General features: G+C 38.6%; 1 protein-coding gene and 1 pseudogene across 1 annotated transcript; both read right to left on the bottom strand.

Moving 5' to 3' along the window:
* Positions 1-318: 318 nt before the first annotated feature.
* Positions 319-17,112, bottom strand: LOC104087037 (uncharacterized). Its single transcript, XM_070183708.1, has 7 exons — positions 16,830-17,112; positions 15,343-15,492; positions 15,062-15,196; positions 14,847-14,912; positions 13,993-14,043; positions 13,782-13,892; positions 319-339 (listed from the first exon to the last, which is right to left on the bottom strand). Exons 1-7 carry the CDS (start codon positions 16,974-16,976, stop codon positions 334-336), a joined length of 666 nt encoding a protein of 221 aa, XP_070039809.1. The 5' UTR covers positions 16,977-17,112; the 3' UTR covers positions 319-333.
* LOC138896889 (tryptophan--tRNA ligase, cytoplasmic-like) lies at positions 15,441-21,918 on the bottom strand (annotated as a pseudogene).
* Between the last annotated feature and the right edge of the window lie 332 nt (positions 21,919-22,250).

Below are 22,250 nucleotides of genomic sequence, written 5' to 3'. Positions count from 1 at the left end.
AAATAGGAAGAAAGGGAAAAAACGTAAAGTTGAATCATTCTCCTTACTCCAGGCGTGTTCTTGCCCCTCCAAAGTAGCGTCTCCCCTCAAAAAGATGTTTTTAGGATGTATTTATATCCATTAGGATTTGTATGGTGCGGATTTAATACTTCTATTTTGAATTGGAAACGCTGGGGCGCGTCTGGACGCACGACCCAGACCGCTCCCAGTTGTTGTTCTCTTTTGCTCTGGTCCCGGTCTGGCAAAGTGAACCTCGCTTCGCTATCCAAAATTTTTCTCTTCAACTCTTTTTTCACCAAAATATTCTCCTATTTGGTCCCTTTTCGTGCAAGTTTATTCCTATATATAAGACACCCGTAATGAGCATATTTTTAATTGAAAAATTATGTAATCTGCCGCAACTCACATAAGTAACAATACGCAAACATACTCAAAAATATGCACTTTTCATCATTTATCAAATGTGCACCACCAATATCAGTAAGACAACCCAAAATACAGTTTTCATCTTTATCTGTGATACAAGAATGCCATCTGAAATGTTTAGATCTGAAAAAATGATGATTTAGTTCCGTCTGAATTTGATTATATATTAATCTTATTGTTGAAGCTTCTTCTAAAAGAACTCAAAGGGAATGACAATAATCAAGGAGAAAGTAATGGATATTTGTCCAGATGATATTCTAGTTTCTCTTTTGTCTTTAGGTTGTGGCCATTTTATCAGTTTAATTTTTTTTTCTTGTTATGGTAGCACCATTGACGTGAGAAGAAAAGAAAAAAGGGAGAAGAAGGATTGTGTAGGCTTCAGTTTCAATAAAGCCTCTTCTACTAATGTGTTTTTAGGTATGCTGAGGACATAAAAGAAAAATAAAAGATGTATACAATACTAACCTACTATAACCATATAATAAGTTAGCAAATTCCATATATATATATATATATATATATATATATATATATATATATATAACTTGTCATAATTTTACTTACTCAGCAATACCACTAGAAAAAATCTTGAAAAGAAAAATAAACATAATTGCATCGAGAAATTAGATTTTCCGGCAGTTGTGACTTTTATGTGAATAGGTAAACGTCTTGTAATTTTGGTGTTAGAAAATATAGTTACATGACTTTGGTTAAAAAATATATTTATATAACCATTTATAAAAATTACCATGCAATAAGTGCAAGGCATGAGGAGACCAAACCTTTTAAGGTAAAACATTAGAGACAACAAAACCCAAACTACTGTTGAATTTCATGAATTATCAATAATAACAACAACAACAATAAAAAACTCAGTATAATCCTACGAGTGGGGTTTGGGGAGGGTAGTGTGTACGCAGACCTTACCCCTACCTTGAGGGTAGAGAGGTTGTTTCTGATAGACCTCTGGCTCAATGAAAGAAAAAAGAAAGCAGTAACAATAGCAAGATAATAAGAAAATATGCAGTAACAACAACAAGATAATAAGAAAACATGTAGTAATAGAGATTATCAATAACAAAATACAAGGCTAACTACTTATACTACTGGTATAGGAAAGACACACACTCGACTACCTACTAACCTTCTACCCTAAATCTCGACCTCCACACCTTCCTATAAAGGGTCATGTCCTCAGTGAGCTGAAGCAATGCCAAATCCTTCCTAATTACCTTACCCCCAATACTTCTTTGGCCTACCTCTACCTCTCTTCAGAGAAACCGAGTCTAACCTATCACACCTCCACACTGGGGCATCTGTGCTTCTCCTTTTCACATGCCCAAACCACCTAAGCCTCGCTTCTCGCATCTTGTCCTCCACCGAGGCTACTCCTACCATGTACCGAATATCTTTATTTCTAATCTTAACAATCCCGGTTTGTTCGCACATCCATCTCAACATCCTCATTTATGCTACTTTCATCTTCTAGAAGAGTTCTTGACTGGCCAACACTCTGCTCCATACAACATGGTAGGTCTAACAGCCACTCTGTAAGACTTACCCTTAAGTTTAGGTGGCACATTCTTATCACATAAAACACTGCATGTGAGTCTTCATTTCACCCACCCTGCTCCAATACGATGAGTAACATCCTCATCAATCTCCCCATTTCCTTGGATAATAGGTCCAAGGTACTTGAAAGTATCTTTCTTAAGGATGACTTGTGTATCAAGCCTCACATCCACGTCCGCTCCATAGATCTCATCACTAAACTTGCATCTAAGTACTCAGTCTTGGTCTTACTCAACTTGAAACCTTTAGACTCCAGGTTTTGTCTCCAAACCTCCAGTCTCACGTTAACACCACCTCGCGTCTCGTCAATCAGTACAATATAATCCGCAAATAACATACACCATGGCACCGCCCCTTGAATGTTGCGTGTCAGTGTGTCCAATGCCAAGGCAAATAAGAATAAGCTAAGAGTCGACCCCTGGTGCAACCCCATCACAACTGAAAAGTGGTTCGACTCCCCCACCCCCGGTCCTCACTCATGTTTTAGCTCCATCATACATGTACTTAATTGCCCTAGTGTAAGCCACCAGAACACCCCTAGCCTCCAAATATCTCCATAGAAACTCCCTCAGGACTTTGTCGCATGCTCTCTCTAAATCAATGAACGCCATATATAAGTCTCTCTTCCTCTCTCTATACTGCTCCACCAACCTCATTTTAAGGTAAATGGCTTTCGTAGTTGAATAACCCATCATGAATCCGAACTATTTTTCAAAAATAGACACGTTTCTCCTCACCCTCGCTTCCACCACTCTCTCCCAGACTTTCATAGTGTGGATCAGCAGCTTGATACCCTTATATTTATTGCAATTTTAGATATACCCCTTATTCTTTTATCCCGAGATAATCATACTCCACCTCCATTCCTCAGACATTTTCTTCGTCCTAAAGATGATGTTAAACAACTCAGTGAGTTATTCCAAGCCTGCTCTACCCATGCTCTTCCAAAATTCTACCGAAATTTCATCTGGCCCAATCACTCTTCCCCTGCACATCTTACGCATAGCCCCCTCGGCCTCCCCTATTTTATTACGCTTGCAAAAACCAAAGTCACGATGACTCTAAGAGTGCATCAAATCATCCAACACAATATCCCTATCCCTCTTTTCATTTAGGAGTTTATGGAAGTATGTCTCCTATCTACGTCTAATATGCGCCTCATCCATCAATACTATGTCATCCTTGTCTTTGATGCACTTCACCTGATCCAGGTCACGGGTCTTCCTTTCTCTCACCTTGGCTAGCCTATAAAACTTCTTATCTCTACCCTTGTCACTAATTTCTTTGTACAAATGTCCAAATAAGTCGTCTTAGCCACCGTAACCGCTAACTTTGCCTCTTTCATGGCCGTCTCATACCACTCCTAATTCGTCCTCTTCTCCTCCTTGTCCTTTCTCTCCACCAGATTCAAGTATGCCGTTTTCTTGACTTTAACCTTTTCTTGGACTTCTCTATTCCACTAGCAATCCCTCTTGTGTCCTCCAGTGTATCCTTTCGAGATCCCTAGTAGCTTCCCTAATGCAGGTTCGCTATCAAGGTCCACATACCACTCACGTCCCCACTACTCCTCCATGCCTCCATAGCCTCTAACTTCTCTCCTAGATCCCAAGCTTTGTCCGTAGTCAAGGCTCCCCACTTGATCCTGGGTAGATCGTACACAACCCTCTTCTTCTTCTTCCTCTTGATCTCCAAGTCCATCACCAAGAGCCTATCTTGGGTTGAGAGACTCTCACTTGGAATAACCTTGCAATCCGTACAAAGACCTCTATCGTACTTCCTAAGGAGTAGATAGTCAATCGGGGTCTTGGCCACCATACTCTGAAAGGTAACCAAGTGCTCTTCCTTCTTCCGAAAACCCGAGTTAGCTATCACCAATCAAAAGCCTTTGAAACATCCAGCAGCGAAGTACCACCTCTATTTCTAACCCCAAAACCGAAGTCGTCATGCACATCATCATAACCCTTGGAAGTCAACCCAATGTGTCCATTGAAGTCCCCTCCTACAAAAAGCTTCCCGTTAAGCGGGATACCACGCACAACCTCGTCTAGCTTATCCTAGAAATGTCTTTTGACCTCCTCGCCTAATCCCTCTTGAGGAATGTAGGAACTAATTATGTTCAAGGTAAACCTTCCAACAACTAACGTAATAGCCATCAGCCTGTCGTCTACCCTCCTAACCTCTACTACTAGTTTTTGGAGATCCCTATCCACCAAAATACCTACCCCGTTCTTGCCTCTTACGCTTCCTGAGTACCACAGTTTGTACCTGTCAGCATCCCGTGCCTTAGACCCCACCCACTTAGTCTCTTGGATGCAATCTATACTAATCTTCCTCTTCTAGAGGATCTTCGCTAACTCTATAGATTTACCCGTCAAACTTTCTATGTTCTACGACCCAACTCTCAGCCTCGAAGTTCCCTTGCCACCCTTGCCCCCCGTCCCCTACCTCACCCGAGGACAAGACCTTACTCCTCCATTAACTACCACGGTGTCACGTCCTTAGTCTTGAACTAAGAACACGTACGATACTTGATAACTTGCTCACGGTCTTGCTATGCCAAATCAGCCTAAAATACTATACTCAAGACTGCTAAGGGAATGTTAGATAAGAAAGACAAGAGAAATTTGCCAAAGGAAGCTTTTTATTGTAGAGAACTTGATTGTGTTGCTTGAAGAATTTGCAAATGAATGGCCCCATTTATATACTAGTCTTGCAGGGGCTAGTGTGTAAATATTAATTATTACACAAGTCCCTCATTATTTATAAGTAAGTCCCCTCTCTAGAATTCTCTACATAACTAGAATCTTTCAAGGACTTTCCAAGAAAATCCATAGGGTCTAGGGTCTTCCTAGGGAAACCTCTATATTTCTCTAGAACCTTACCGCATGGGCTAGTCTATTTCATATGTAAGCTTTTCATATGGAAAAAAAATGTATGCCAAGTGGTACCTACGTCGCATGATGATGTGGTGGGCCATGACACTCTCCCCCACCCAATTTTGTGCTGCCCTTGGCACAAACATCGACACGTACGCGCGCACCTTGCCTTGGCATCGCCGAAGATCTTTGTCCATTATCCATGATGCTCTATGGAGCAATTCGCCTTCCTATGTCACAAGGTACTTGTAATAACCCAGCTGGTCGTTTTGAGTATTATAGCCCCGTTCCCCCATTTATTGCTTATTCTATACTCATTCGTTATTATGTCCAAGGTAGTTGGTTTGGTTTCGAGGATGTTTCAAAATGGATTAGCATACTTAGTCCCAAGGTTAGAAGCCTAAGTTGAAAGAGTTGATCAAATGTTAACTTATTTGTAAATGACCCCAAAATGGAGTTTTGTTGGTTCTGATAGCTCCGTATGGTGATTTTGTACTTAGAAGTGTGTCTGGATATTGATTTGAAGGTTCGTATATGATTTTGGCTTGAAGTGGAGAAAGTTGGAAAAGTTGATAAGAAAGTGCATGCTTGATCCGTAGGTCTAAATGCTTTGACTATCGGTTTGGAAATCCTTGATTGCCTAAATGCTATGAATGTATCACTAGTTCATGATACAGATTATCTTACATAAATTGAATTGCCTTGCATGGTAACTCAGCTAAGCTCAGAATATCAGAAGAATTGATCTCTTGTTTGATCTGATTATTGTTTTGCCATTGCTTGCATTATTTAGATTCAACTCTAATATATGTGATCACATATGGAAAGGGAAAATGGTCTAGTGAACACTCCATCCATGAGGGCCTAGCGTGTGTGAGTTGGTCTAGCGGACATCCTATCCACGAGAACCTAGTGTGCGTGAGTTGGTCTAGTGGACACTCTGTCAACGAAGGCTTAAGGTGCGTGAATTGGTCTAGCCATCCTATCGGCAAGGGCCTAGTGGGTATGTGTGCCGTGGTTGCCTGGGGCTAGCTACCCTACACTCGTAGGTGTTCCATGTTCAGTATCAGATTTATGTGTTTGGGAGAAGTAGTTAACCTCCCCAAGTGTAAAAGTCGTAGAGCCAGGGATTGGACCATATATCCCCCACTCATAGGCACCATTATTTGTTAGATGAAATTTTCAAAATAAAGAAACTCATCCATATGCAATTATTAGAATTTAACTCAAACTCCATGCTACAATTCAACTTTCAAATTTCATGTTACAACTCAGCTTTCAAACTCCAATGTTCACTTATTTAATTTCTTAAGTTATATATTTTTTTTATGAAGTAATATGTTTCATTAAGAAGGCATCAAGAAGATGCAAAGTTACAAGAGGCATATGTGCTAAATAAACAAAAATATTATAGGAGAACAATGTTTGCCCCAAAACAAAGTCTCAATTTAGGACAAGAGAGCTAATAAAGTCCAACAGGTGTCCTGTACTATTTACGGGGGACAACTTTGTCCAGCAAAAAAGATTGAGCAGGCATTTAGATTTGAGTAAGTGGTTTGGGGTTGAGGTGCCATCAAAGCATCTTCTATTCCTCTTGTTCCATAAACACCAAAAAATAGTTGCAGGGATCATAAGCCAGATCTTCTTGATGACCTTATCAACCTCCCAAAAACTCCAGCTCATGTCTTCTTGATGACCTTATCAACCTCCCAAAAACTCCAGCTCATGTCTTCTTGATGACCTTATCAACCTCCCAAAAACTCCAGCTCATGTGTGCCTCTCTCAGGCGGCTCTGTGGCATGACCCAACTTAAGCCAAAAATACAAAAGAACATGTTCCATAGGTCTGTGGCTACTAGGCAGTGTAGAAGTAGGTGATTAACTGTTTCCTGGTGTCTCCTGCAAAGGTAACATCTGTTGACCAACTGAAATACCCTTCTGCATAGGTTATCTTGTGTTAAGCAGGCTTCGTGAAGGGCAATCCAGTTGAAGCATGTCACCTTCACAGGTAATTTTGTTCTCCATATCAGTTTCCAAGGCCATGAATGCAATACCTGATTCTGATTGTTAAGTTGCATGTAGCAATCTTTAACAGTATAAAGACCTTTACAGCCCCATCTCATATTGTCTGGAACATTCTCATCAATGTTGTAGGCCTCTAATCAGCTAGCATTTCCATCAAGTCTTCTATCTCCCAGTCTTGAACAACTCTCCTGAAATGCACATCCCAATTATCATTTGCCCGGTTATGAGCAATTGAAGAATTATTGTCCAAGGCAATGTTGAATAAGCTAGGATAGTCCTCCATGAGAGTAGTGTTGTTTAGCCATTTATCCTTCCAAAACTTAATATGACTTCCACTGCCTGGCTTGAAATGAATATTCTGAAAAAATTCATTCCCCAGTTTGCTAATATACTTCCAGGGCCCTACTCCATGGGATGCACTGACAATTTTGGTGCTCCAATTGTCTTTAATCCCATGTTTTGCATTGATCACCTCTTTCCATAGACTTGGTTCACATATGCCATATCTCCATAGCCATTTCATTAGCAAACCTTTATTGTGCTTGTCTAGATCTCTGACCCCCAGTCCACCTTTGCATTTAGGTTGCAAGACATTATCCCATTTAATCAAGTGATACTTGTGAGAGCTATTGTTTCCTTCCCATAGAAAGTCCCTCCTGATCTTGTCCAGCCTTTTAACTACCTTTTTAGGGTTGGGAAACAATGACATGAAATAAGTGGGTATACTGTCAAGCACACTACTGATGAGAGTGAGTCTTCCTCCCATAGAAAGGTATTGTCGTTGCCATGAAGCCAGTCTTTTCTCAAAATTCTCCACTACACCATTCCAGATATCACAGCTTTTGAATTTAGCTCCCAATGGAAGACCCAAATAGGTAGTAGGCAATGACCCTATGCTGTAACCGATGATCCCTGCCAACTCCTCAATGTTGCTCACCTGATTGACCGGATATATAATACTTTTCTGCTTGTTGATGTGAAGTCCTGATAATGCTTCGAATAGCTGGAGTGTAAGATTCAGGTACAAGATTTGGAATCTATCTGCCTCACAGAAGATCAGTGTGTCATCAGCATATAATAAATAGGAGATAGTGACTGAGTTTTCAGTGTTTGTGCCTACACTGAATCCTTGAATCCATTGCATTTGTCTGGCTTTTTCCATCATTTTACTTAAACCCTCCATTGCTAGTATGAATAGGAAGGGGGAAAGAGGATCCCCTTGCCTAATTCCTTTCTGAGGTGAAAAGAAACCAACAGGACCTCTATTGATCAAGACTGAGTACTTGACCGTAGAGATACTGTATCTGATCCACTTTAACCATTTGTCTCCAAACCCCATTTTCCTCAAAATAGATAGCAAGACCAGTTTAATTGATCAAATGCCTTTTCTATATCCAGTTTACACATAACACCACGTGTATCAATTTTAAGCCTCTAGTTCAGCACTTCATTAGCAATGAGAGCTGCATCAGTAATCTGTCTGTGTTTAATGAAAGCATTTTGATGAGAAGAAACCAGCTTCCCAATAACCTTTTTCAATCTCTGCTAACACCTTGGCCACAATCTTATAAACACTACCAATAACGCTTATTGGTCTGTAGTCCCTAAGCTCAATAGCTCCCTTCTTCTTAGGTATCAAGGCAATGAAAGAGGCATTGCATGATCTCTCCATGTAACAGTGCTGGTGGAAATAATTTAGTGTTGCCATAATCTCTGGTTTGATGAAATCCCATGACTTCTGAAAGAATGCCATAGTAAAGCCATCTGGACCTGGGGCTTTATCAGGGGCACATGATTGAATGATAGCATAAACTTATCTTCCTCAAAACCTTTTTCAAGCAGCTCACTTTCCTCCTCTGATAGTCTGGCAACATCTTCAAAGTTGGAAGATGGCCTCCACTCTTCATTCTCTGTGTAAAGAGATTGGTAATAATTTAATATCTCCCCCTTGATAAATTATTTATCTTCTGTAATCTCATCGTTTATCTTGAGCTTGTCAATTGAGTTGCATCTCCTATGAGAGTTGGCCAAAGTCTGAAAGTATTTAGTGTTCCTATCCCCTTCTTTTAACCATAAGCATCTAGATTTTTGCCTCCAAGAGATTTCTTTAGCTTTAGCGATCTCTTCCAACTCCATTCTTAAAGTCAGAAACCTTTGTTTTTCTGCTTGAGTTGGAGCTCTGCTTTCAGTTGCTTGTTCTAAGGCTAAGAGTTCATCAAGAGCCCTGCTTCTCTTAGTGTCTAACATGCCATAAACTTCTTTGTTCCATTTGGAGATGTCTTTCTTCAAGCTCCTCAACTTTTGAATTAGCACAAAGTCTGGGTTGCCACTTATTGTGTAATGTTGCCACCACCCTTTCACCATATCAATGAATCCCTCTCTTTGAAGCCACATGTTCTCAAATTTAAAGTAAGATGTTGTTGAGTCCCATTCTCCACTTTCTAGCAATAAAGGTTTGTGATTTGAGATGACTCTTGGGAATGCTAGTTGCTTGATGGATCTAAAACTTTCATTGTGTAGAGACCAAGAACCTGTCAATTCTTGAGGCTTGGAAAATATCATTCCCTCTTGACCAGGTGTATTGGGCTCCATGTAAAGGCAAATCCATTAGCTGCAGATCCTCAATTGCTTCAGAGAAGCATCTCACAGCTTTGGTCCTTCTATAACAGTTCAATCTTTCATATTCACACATACATACATTGAAATCCCCTCCAACAACCCATTGTTCCTCCTAAATGCCTCTGGTTGATCCCAAATCCTGCCAAAAATCTTCCCTTTCAGCATTGGAGTGAGGACCATAAACACTTGTAAACCCCATCTGAAGTCCTCATGAAGGCTTTCAAGAAAGCAAGTATTAGTAAAGCACCCTTGGTGAGAGTCAAGACACCTCCACAATCTCTTATCCCATAGAATAAGAATGCCACCCCTAGTGCCACTAGCCTTCAACTCTGCCCATTCAGTCCACCTATTCCCCCAAATTTGGTAAAGCATATTGGTTGGGATGTTCTCCATTTTGGTTTCTTGGAGACAAAGAATGTCAGCTTTCCACTTCCTAACTAGTGATGTGATAGTGCTCCTTTTATCCCTGGCATTGAGGCCCCTAATGTTCAAACTTAGAATTTTAACTTTCATCTGGAAAGAGTCTTGCCTTGCCTGCCCCTTTCCTTTTTATTCCTTCCTTCATAGTTGATACCACAGATTAAGTTCTAAACCTCAGTTTCCCTTTTTTTTCCTCCCTTCCCCTTCTTACTAGCTGAAGAGGGTGATCCTCTTTGTTGTAATTGAATCTGTCTTTTCTGGTCCATTCTTATGATTAAATCAAAAATTCCGTGCTCAAATCCAGCTCCATTGATCCCGAAAGCCTTGCATACTTTACCCAGCACCAATTTGGTCCATTTGGAGGTTTATACTACTGTAGGTTGTTGAATTCCTTGCTGGAATCCCTGTAATTTCAGTTGTTCATCATCGTGCTATGGTAGAGAAAGTGACTCGGTGTATAAATCTGTTTCTGAGCGCACTAATGCAGTAGAGGCAGCATCGGACCAGCCCAGTTGTTGAGGAAGACCCCTTAGATTAGAAAGAAAATTTTCCGGTTCATCATCAGCTTCGTCGTCAGCTTCTGAGTGTGTTACAGGGGTTGCATGCGTGACTAGAGATTGGCACTATGGATTGGGTTTGCTGATAGAAGGTTAAAGAGGAAGAAGGAATAACCATGTTGGAATGAAGTCGTAGATCCAGTAAAGGCCCTTTAGCACGCCATTCCTGAATAATCGTGGGTTTAGTTGCCTTGATCTTTTGTTGGGCCTTCTTTTTTGGGGCTTTGTAATAATTAAAAGTTTGGCCCACCATCGTCTCTTTAATGACTCCTGAGGTGCTTTTTTTACTGGGCCTGCACTGGCTAATATTATTATTAGCCCGTGTATTTAGAAGGGATGGAAGTGGGCCCAAAAGATTTGAATTAAAGTGACCCTTTGACAGCTGTCCCTCCACGTGCTTTGAACTGACAGAACACCCGTCGTTTTCCCCCAAACACATCGCTGAGGTTTTGGCCTCTGTTTTTGCACCAGCTGGCCGGAAATGTTTTGGCGAGGCTGCTACCTCCTTCATAATTGATATTTCGAAACTCGAACACTCCACATCGAGCTTTATCTTATCTGGACATTCATTATTTAACATTGTTAACACATATTCTTGCCCAGAGATAGTGATTTTGGTGCCTCGTATCTTCGTCAATGTCTATGAAGCCACCACACATGTCGCCAATGATTCTGAATGTCTCGAGTTTCCAAGCATTAATGGGAATTCCGAAAGCCTTAATCCATTTTTGACCGATCTCTACGAGCCTAACTCAGTGCCCGCCACCGGCGACCACCACTCCAATGAAAGACGTCGACCGTTCCAGAACCAATCTCCAGCATGGACTCTCACTGCTTCTTTTCTTGATGGAAACTCAAAGAGGAATTGATTGTGGGACATTGGAGTTACTTTCAGGCCCTCGCAAACCTTCCACCTATTCAGAAATCATTTTTGTATCACCTCATGGTTGGGGCTATAGTTGAAGGGATCGTTGAAAGTGTCGACTAAGCACCTTGAGAGAAAATAGTGATTCCCGTAATCTGCGCGTGGGTTAACTGCATTGACAGTGTTAACCATCCTGGCTGGAAGCTTCTTTACCGGCGACCAAAAATTTTTGTTGTAGACGCATAGGACTGATGAGTAGGAGGAAGTCTAGATCTGCTTGTACTTTGTTTCCCCAGAAAGTGAAAATTTTGTTTGCTATATCTTCCCATCCCAAGTTGTAATCTGCCTCAGGAATAATCACTGCTTTCTTCCTGCTCCCCAACCATGCTTCAATACGTATGAATCCACCATAGCTATTGAAATTTACGAAAGCTCTGTAATAGTATGACTGTGAACTCCACTCCCAACGTCTGTAATAATTCCCTTCCCTTTTGGTTGCAAACTAGCCTGAGACTTTCCTCATCTATGTTAATATTACACAAAAATCTTCTTCCCCTTTCAACTAAAGTAAACCACCCCTCGCCGGAATCGATGATCTCGAAAGATTTCTCACCTGAAATAAAAAATATCTTGGCTTCCATGGTAAAGAAAATTAGAGGAGAGAAACAGAGTACAGAGTCGCCGGCGAAACATGTTTCAAAAGGAGAGAGAAAAAAGCTGGGCACGCTTCCCAAGTCAGAGCCATTAGCAGCATATTATCTTAAGTTATATTTATTGCATCCTTATTATAACTATTTAGTCTAGAAAAGTCTTGTCCACCGCTTATGGAGTGGTAAACAAGACTTACTGAGTACCCTTGGAGATATTTAGCCAGTTTGAGCGTTCATGTCGTGTGGCAGGCATTGAGTGTGCAGGTGACGAAGCTTGTGGATAGTTTTCAGACTTCTTAGATCCAATAGCAGACTATGTTGATTTCTTTCCAGCGATAGTTGGCTATTTCCAGACCTTCAGTCATTTAGATATTTTTGTCATTCTAGGGGAATGGCCCGAAGACATTGTTCTTAGTTTTAGTCCTCAGAGGCTCATGACTTGTCATTGGTGGGTTCAGATTTTCTGATAAAGTTTTGCTAAACTCTTGTTAGTTTTTTTTAGATAGGTATCATTAAAAGTTATTCATAATTGATTTGCTTTAATAACCTTATCAGCAATTACAGTTAGATAAAGCAGGCTTGCTCAATTAGGTTGAGCGTCATTATGTCCCACCCCGGTTTCGGGGCGTGACATCTAGACTCTTAAGAGCTAGCCCCGAATAATTTCTAATTATTACTCCGTCAATCCTCCTTATTATTCTCTTAGTTTTATGGACAATAACATCAACAATTATGTCTCGGTCCTAAACAAAGTTGGGGTCGGCTATATGAATCCTACTTCTTTCTTTAAGCCAAACTCATATCATAATCATGTCAAAATAAAATAATAGTAGTGAAAACATGTTAGATATATATAAAAATAATACTCCTTCCGTTTCAATTTGTTTGAACCAATTTGACTGGGCACGGAGTTTAAGGGAAAAGAGGACTTTTGAGACTTGTAGTCCGAAACAATCCATAGATATTTGTATGACTATAAATCATCGCATTGAGGGTGAAATGGGGAGTTTAAAGTTACATTCTTTTCAAATTTAAAAATGAGTAATTCTTTTTGAAACTGACCACAAAGGAAATAGGTTCATTCTTTTTTAAATGGAGGGAGTAGTGATAAATAATAATAATAAATAAATTAAAAATAAAATATAGTACTAACATTAAAAGTTCTCTAACAAATTTAAAGCCTATTCCTAACTAGTAAGTATCACCTATATGGATCTTTTTCTTCCTTTGTGTCCTATCTTTAGCTAAATCTGCACCGATTCCAAAAGATTTGTAGGTCTTTTGAGACAACTTCCAGGGATTTGTAGGTCTCCATTGTGCCTTATTTTTAGCTAAGTCTACATGGACCGTCTGATTTTTTTTTTATTTGTGGACCATGTGATTATTGTTTGTATGCTATTTGTATCTGCAAGATGCTAAAAAGAGAAAATAAGACACCAATTTCAAAGTTACGACTAACTCAAGAGGATGTAGCAAATTGTTCATGTCTGATCTACTAAACAAAATAGGAACTTGTTTACAAATGATATGAAAGCAGGCGGAAAATTTGTACATGTCATAAGGATAATCACATAGATAAACTGTAGATCTCACTTGCTTGATGCCTATCGCCAAAGGCAACTGCGACATTAATGTATGGTACTTTCTTGGTATTCAAACCCATGAACAAAGCATAATTCATACACGATATTTATTAAAGACTATTTTGTATAGAAGCAGGTTGAAGCAACATAAAAGATGGAAAACTGAATTAACTGACCAAGCACTTGTACCTTAAGAGAGTTGTTTTCTGACCCTAAACTTTCAAGGGCAAAAATAGCTAGATCATCATCGTCCTCCTCAAGCTCTTCATCAGGGATTCTTTTGATTCTCTCTCTTGAACCCTGATTTGAAATCACATGACCAACAAAACTTCTTAAGAAATTAAAGCTCTTAGAAATACCAATGAACAAATAGCAGGTATTTAGACTATCATATACCAACCTGGAAAACTGATCTTATGAGAGCTTCATCTTTTTCCTCCAGCTTCCTCGCCTGTTAGGGCAAACATTAATATGGCAAATAAGGCAGTTCATCAAATGTTTCACCTACTCATCAACTAATTATAAAAATGTTCTTCAACAGATCTTCATAAACCATCACGATCCGGTGAAGAGTGGCACTACCGGGGCTCCCCTATTAGTTAGAAGATCTTAATCACATAATTGTTTTCATCATCCTGAATAACCAATAATTTAAGTGAACACTTTCTTTTAAACTCCTTCAACTCTTCATACTTCTTACTGGACTCAACCTTCTACAAATACTTTCAGTGCTAAACACCTCTGTGATTCTTCACTACCGGTTAAACATCTCCAATGATCTCATGGAGTTTGAAATGTGTGGTTTCACCCATTCCTTTTAATTTTGGTTATCCCCTCCCTCCCAGAGTTTGAACATGTGTCTTGAGCTTGAGGTAGGCAATCACTCAACATCTAATACGAGATAGTGTTCAAGAAGTAAATAGAAGAATTTAGTGTGTGATTTGATTCTTAATTATAAGAGCTATATCATCAATTGAACATATAGAATCCCCAAAAAAGGTCCAGAATCCCAATAGTAGAGCACGTTGATTTGATCTGATAAACTATTATGTCCTTTGAAAGCTTTGGTCACAACTCAGAACTGATCTCAAGCAAAAGCCACAGTAAGTGTCAACAGCAACTTTGCGTAGGAATGAACTTGAAGTTCTCTATATTTATCAATCAACAGTATTGTGATAATGCTGAAAACTAGTCATCAAGGACAATATTTTCACTCCTATTCAAATGGGAGAATAATATAAAACACAATCATACCTTTGCCTCATCTGCCCGCTGCAAAGCTTCAAGCATTGCATCTACACTCACAGTTGCATGTCTTGACTGGAAAAATGGAAGATCAAAGGTATGAAACTAACAGAAAAATATAAATAAATGCAGCAATATAATGCAAAAAAAACATACATAAGTGTAAATTTTGGTAACAAAATAATTTATCACGAAAAACGTGAAAAAATAACTTCAAGACTCACCTTCATGGATTTCATCTCGTCTAATGCAGCCATAATATCCATTTCTCTCTTCGAATCCAATGTTCTATTTTCTAATGACTTCATTGCATCACCCATTTCTTCAGCATCTCTTTTTTGTTGCTCCTTCTCCATTTCCTTAAAAAAAAGAAATATAAACATGAATGCACAAGATACGGAACCTACTACCCTAAAAATTGGAAATTTATATAAACATAGGGTTCGCACTCCTTCCACTGGGGAAGAAAGAGGTGAATAGCACTTTAAGTTGATAAAATTCTTACCTCATCTTGGCCACGCCAAGGCTCAAAATTCCTAGTAGCACCTGATTCAACAGTATAATCGGAATTTTTTGGATCTGTCTTATATGTAATCTCTGCGGAGCACTTTGTGCACTTGAAGTAGAATCTGAAGATTTGTATTCCTAAGCAGGTCTGCATAATTAGAGACGTGATTATAATTCAGATCAACATATACATACATACATATGGATAGATATATATATACACAAACATATGAATATATTTGACTGATTTCTACTATAATGTAACTTTTGAAAGAATTATCACTGCCTAACTTACTGCTCAAATTTCTAAAAACAAAGGGGCATATTGAGTAAGGACTTCAGGCTGGCTAGTTAGTATGTTTAATGTCAAGCTAGTCTCTCTTAAACTAAAGATAAATTTCTTAACAAGATGCCTCTTATAGACTTATACACAACACAACATGTTTTCATTGCAAGAAGACAGACACTCAATGCTTTATTTTTATTGTTGCTTTTTTGTAAACAAATTTTAGATGCTTCTCTAATTGTTAATGAGCCACTATCAATATCTCTGATTTTTATCAAAATAAAGGGATAAAATAGCCGCTTTCAAGAGCAAAGGATGGAATTCTAAATTTCTCTGCAATCTTGACTTGTAAAAAGCACGTGCCAAGCACTTTTCTCCTTTCTTAATATTCAGCTGGGGAAAATGAGTTTAAGGTGGGATCTGGTTGTTTATTTCCATTCTCATGTTCCGGATTCTGATTATAGTGTTGCATCCAAACGTATTCAAATTACAATGCAGATTTAAATCAGCAAATAATCTGCTCTTATCCTATACATTTTCTCTATGGAGGTTCTCAGCCAAATGATGGATAAATGCGGAGAAAGAGCTATATAAATGGCTACCAAGATAATGGAAGACAACAACACAGTGCAGGGTAGGTCAATTTCCTCCCCGATGGTGAATTAATTAGAGTGACGCTGAGTATGAACACTAAGGTAATCTTAAGGGGATATTATTATGGTTTTAAGTCGTAAGTTCATCCAACATATCAAAATGTATGGTAGGAAACGTATAGCTTGCGATCTAGGATGGGAAGTCAGCGGATTTCTAGGCCAAAACATAGATGCCATCACATCAAAGCTTTCTATCTTATGTGGTGATACAAATTTAAGAGCATTAGCAGCACGAAGAAGCAATGCCTTGGTGTTTAACAAATCAGACAAAACTAGTACTAATTAACAGTAATTTGCCAAACCTCAATACATATTTGATTTACTTCAGCTATCCGTTTCCAAGCCAAGTCCGAATCTTTCACCAACAGTCACCCAATATATGTATTATCCTATTGAGTTTTGCAATATGAGTATTATCCAATTTTTATCCAACAGTCATCCATTCTAAAACCTAACAAGAACTCCAATTGCCACTACATACATAGGTTTATCTGATACTCATGACATGCATAGGTTTATCTGATACTCATGACACTTCAAAAATCAGCTTAATGAAACAAAAGCATCACCAAAATAGCACCAGAACAAAAAATTAAAGCTCGCCAGCTGATTTGGGAGCTGTCTGCGCCGTGGAATCTTCGCCGGATCGAAATCCGGCGGATAATACTTGTTCAATACTTTCCTTTCTCCCATGGCTCCTCCTTCTTCTCAGTCCCAAATTCTCAAATTCGATTTTCTGGGTGTGTGAGAGACGATGGTTTGCCGGGTTTTCTTTTGGGAAAATATGCGCGGCTTCTATAGTTGTAAAACTTCGGGTTTGGTTATAAGCAAAACAACCGCTCCTTTTTATCTTGAAACTTTTTTTCAATTTCGTTTTTTGTCCTTTCCAGTTGTACAAAGGAGTAGATTGGTCCATAACGAGTAGATTTTTCACATTCTCGTATTGACGCACCATGACATTTTTTGTATTAGGGTAAAGAGCCTCTGGCAAAAGTGGATGACCTCTCAAGGATAGAGTAATAAATGAGTCATTATTATAATACTAGAATAGGTCTACAAAATTTCAAGATTTTTGATATCTCAATTGTAGGAATCGAGCAGTGAATTCAAGAATTGAGTAGTTGAGCTAGGAGTTTTGCGGAGAAACTCGTAGATCACATCTTATGGAGTGAAGAAATTATGATTAAGAGAAAGAGAGAATTGAGAGAGAAATTGTAGTTGTATTTTCATTGATGATTGTAAAATAACTGTAATCCATTTATGAATGAATACATGGCTCATTCTGGAAGATTCTTATTCCCAACTAACTAACTAACTTTCTAGCTAACTGTTAATTGACTTGGACTAACTAACTACTAACTGAATTTGCTGAGCTGGAGCTTCCAACTTGAGCTGGCTGCGATCATGCTGTAATTTGTATATCAAGACTCCCTCCTGCAGTAGATCCTTGACCGCAAGAATGAAAACAAGGGAACCTAATCTTTAGTGCATTAAGAAATTCCCATGTAGTATAATCTGCAGGTAAACTTGTTCACTTAACTTGGACTTGAGCTACATCTTTATTTCCTTTTTTCACCATTCTCCTCTCTAAAATAGACTCTGGATTGGGACAGTGAGGACTGGCAATATCAGTACTGGGAGGATAAGTGATTGTTTTGGGCAATTCATAGCATTTCTTTAGTAGAGACACATGTACAATGGGGCATATCTTTACTGATGGAGGAAATAGTAGAGTGTAGGCCACAACTCTCACCTTATTGATAGTTTGAAATGGTCCATAGTATTTAGGTTCCAATTTATGGAATGGCTGAGCAATAACGCTCACTTGCTTGTAAGTTGAGTCTTGAAGTAAACCCAATAACCTACTTCAAAGTTTCTATCACTCATATGAGAATTAGCATGCTGCTTCATCCTTAACTGAGCTCTCAGCAAATGGTATTGCAACAATTGTAGTTTCAATTCTCTGTTGATAAAAGTGTTGCCTACATCAGCTGAAGCTGATTCACCTAGAAGATAGGGTAAGTGCAGAGGAGGTGGTCTTCTACATAGGGCCTCATATGGGGTGGTTCCTATGCCTTATTGGAAGGAAGTATTATACTAATTGATGATAGACTATAATTATGTATTTTAGTCCCTTATTACACTCTAATTTACTGCACTTTAATTGAGTTTGAGCTTTAATAGCTAGTGTTTTGCACTAATTGTGTGTTTTATGCCTTGTAGGAGTGATTCCGAGCTATGTAGATGTTATGGAATGAATTCGAGTGATTTGGAGCTTTGAAGTCTGAGTAAAAGCCCAAGGAATTAAGCCGGGATCGTGTTCGGGGATCAACGGATGATAGTTAAGAACGAGCGAAGAATCGAGTAGGCATATTGCGCACTTTCTAGTAAAATGAACATAACGTTTCGTTAAGAACTCAATTTTGGCTCCACAATATATGGTTGGAAATATAATTCAAAGGGCTACAACTTTCATGACTTATGTTTTTCCAAATTCCAAACACAACAGGGTGAAAAGTGCGCGGCAAGTGCGCGGCCGCGGATTGACCGCGCAAATCAGGCAGTGAACTGGGCAAAATCCACAGCCGCGGATGGGCGGACGAAAGCCAAACACGCAGGGTTAATTATGTAATTTCTTAGGCGACTAACCTAAACCTATATGAAACCTAAACTCGCCCAGAAGTAAGGGGAGTCGTTTTTAGGAGATTTTGGAGGCAAGAACAAGAGCGAGAAGACGGAGAATTTCGTAAGAGTTTTCATCTTATTCATCTTACTTCCATTGTTGATTATGAATTGTTATAGTGAATTTTTATCCATTAGCATGAGTAACTAATTTGTTATCTAGGGTTTTGATGGAACCTCTTGGAGGGTGAATTCTTGTTATGTTTTAATATAATTTAACCTTTGAATTTTTATATTTGTTCAACTACGTGCTTATTTCAGTTGATTGAATGGCCATCGATTGACTGTGCCTATTTATTATGTGTTTCTTGAGAAAGGATACATATTTAGGTGGTTGTTGAACAACTTCACTCCTAACGTATGTGAGAAATCAATACAACGGGTTTAAAGGTAGGTTTAGAAATAACAAAGCTTTGGCGTGGTCATAATGAGCGGTTAGATAAAGCCAACTAGCGTAGTTCGAGAGAATATGTCTAGTAAATTGTTGTAGTTGCTCGAGAGAGAATTACGACACCTAAAGTGCTCACGATCAATAGAGAATACATAGGCGAAATTGTAGGGAACATAGCGGGAAGGATTCCAACATTTGGGGAAATCATATCTCTATACCTCCTAAATTTACTCTCCAACCCTTAGTATCTTTAGTTGTTAATTTACTGCTTAGTTTCTTAGTTAGATATAAGAATCTTAATCTTTATAACTTATAAATTTATTCGAGCTTGTCCTCTTAGCGATATTGAACAATTATGGCGAAACCATAGCTCTCTGTGGGATTCGACTCCGGACTCTTAGACCGGATTATATTAAACAATTAGTCGCTATTTGTCACTGCAATATTGTTCAATTGTCACTGCAAATAGCGACTAATTGTTCAATTGTCACTGCAAATAGTGACTAATTGTTCAATTGTCACTTCAAGAGATTTTTCACACCTTATCAACTCTAATTATGTTTCCATTTGCTGCAACTACCAATTAAGGAGTAGTGGATTTAATAGGACACCTTAATTTTTCTACTAACTCTGAATCAATAAAATTATGAGAGCTGTCAGTGTCCACTAGTATATGCAGTGACTTCTTAGAACGGTAACCAGTTACTCAATGGTTTATTTCATAGTGGAGGTTATAATTAGGATGTTATGAGGAGATCCTTGTGCCAATCAAGATTGCTTCTAATGATTGGGAAATAACCATCACTCTCAGACAAAAGACACACATCCGACTATATAACCAAAACTATTTTGTTGACAACAAAACATATTGCTCCACTTTATAATAATTGCAAAACAAAATGCTTAATCATTCAAATATAATTAGAAATTTGAAGGAACCGCAGGTCAAAAAAATTGAAAAAATCCGACAAAGAAATATAGGAGCAAGAACAAACCTGGTCTATGGCACATGGAATCAAGCAGCGAAAGTTATCATTGCCAGAAAACAGATGAGGAAATGAACTTGGGAAGGATGGAACAGCCTGCAATTTTGTAATTCAGCTGTCTAGGTTTCTCTATCATTCTAAACCAAATTCAAATTCCTCAATCATGAGGCAAGGACAAGTCCATATAAAATTCAAAGGCTACTATTCAGCTTTTTCTTTTTTGGTGTACGTGTTTGGGGTGTGGGGTGTGTGTGTGTGGGGGGGGGGGGGGGGGTTTGGGGGGGGGAGGGATAAGGTATACTATTCCAACTTCTTAAGGCTCTCAACTTATCTATTTGACATGAAAATAAGAAAACAAATACGAAACATAAGGCACATATACTTCACTAACTTTGGTATTATAACAATATCTAAAAAAGGGTTAGAGTAAGTCAAGATTAAATTCTACTTATGACATACCATGCAAAGCTAAAATTATCATTCTAAAAGGCAACTTTCAGTCTAATCACTTTCATAGCAACAAATGTAAACATGATAACCAAATAACATATTCACCTCCTCTCCCTGCCCCCCTAAAGAAAAAATATTGTTACATTGAGGACACTTTCCATAAAAAAAATATCCCAACTCTCATGTCATGCTTTATCAGTTGCTTCAATCATCTGTTGGACATTATTTTCAACTTTTTTAACTCAAAAAATCACCAAACCAGTATCTTTATACTGTATACAACTCCTTGTATGATTACCATATATATCCTTGCTTGCCTAATAAACACTTAGAAATATCAAAAAAGGATTCTCAAGATAAACAATTTTTGTATGAGTACCAAACACAATCGGGAAAAAAACAAAAGTTACTTACCCACCAACATAATCGAAATCAAAGAAAATGAAAGTCTTGGAAACATCAAATCCACAAGCTATAATATCTTTAGCATTCTCACGAGCAAGTCTTTGGCTTTCTTCCACTGACAAATTTTTCCACATACATTTCTCATCATCTGTCAATTGTATTACTAGCGGCACTTTAAATGCATCCTGCAAATATCTAAACACAACAAAAACAAAATAAATTCACACAAAAAAGAAAAAAAATTCTTTCCAAAAAAAACTGCTAACACGTCCTCCCGTTTAATTTAATTACTTGGTGAACATGAAGGGGATAAGGTGACCCAAATGCAAGGCTTCAGAATAAGGTCCTCTGCATGTGTATAAATAGAACTTTTGCCTTTTTTCATAAGCATCCAATATATCGTTGAAATCACGATGAGCGAAGAAAACTCCGCGGCGGAGGAAAACGTGAGTCTGTCGATTCGTGAGGCGTTGAACACGCTGGATTAAGGAGTCGTCGAGCCTTTGGAAACCGAATTTATCGATTAATTTGTCGTAGTCAATCTTGCCGTCGTCTTTTGTTGATACTTCCCATGGGTTCACTACTTACTCCTCGTCTTCCACCACCTCTTTCGCCTCCTCCCTTTTCTCCATTGTTGTAATGTTGTTCGAGTGGGTTCGGAGATTTAGAGAGAAAGTGGAAAAACCTTAGAATGGCTGAAGGCTAATAGTTAAGAAGGTTTTAAGTGTCACAAACTGAAACCTGTGGAGGGAAAAGGGAGTGTCATTAAACTTTGTTATAATATAAATGGCAAAGGGTCAAATATACCCCTCTACTTTCTAAAATAATCTAAGAATAACCCTCGTTATACTATTGGGTTATCTATACCCTGCAATCATACTTTGGGTTCAAATATACCCCTCATTTAAACGGAGGGACACGTGTCATCGTCTTGTTGGTCAATTCTAAATATCTCCTAATCTATATCCATATTATATTAAAATCATGAATGCCCTTAGCGAAATATCGTTCGCTTTTTTACCCTTGAAAAACTAATTCCAGTTTGGACAACAT

This window comes from Nicotiana tomentosiformis, chromosome 8 (assembly GCF_000390325.3).
Source record: "Nicotiana tomentosiformis chromosome 8, ASM39032v3, whole genome shotgun sequence".
Taxonomy (NCBI): domain Eukaryota; kingdom Viridiplantae; phylum Streptophyta; class Magnoliopsida; order Solanales; family Solanaceae; genus Nicotiana; species Nicotiana tomentosiformis.
The sequence above is the reverse complement of the archived record's forward strand: the minus strand, read 5'-3'. Positions and strand labels throughout refer to the sequence as shown.

Bases quoted from the DNA above. Each gene is read 5' to 3' on its own strand.
- LOC104087037 (XM_070183708.1), bottom strand. From the start codon at position 16,976: ATGGGAGAAAGGAAAGTATTGAACAAGTATTATCCGCCGGATTTCGAT. The intron at 15,493-16,829 runs TGATTTTTGAAG...CTAATTATGCAG, and splicing joins ATGCTTTTGTTTCATTAAGC to ACCTGCTTAGGAATACAAAT. The intron at 14,913-15,061 runs GTGAGTCTTGAA...CCATTTTTCCAG, and splicing joins ACGAGATGAAATCCATGAAG to TCAAGACATGCAACTGTGAG.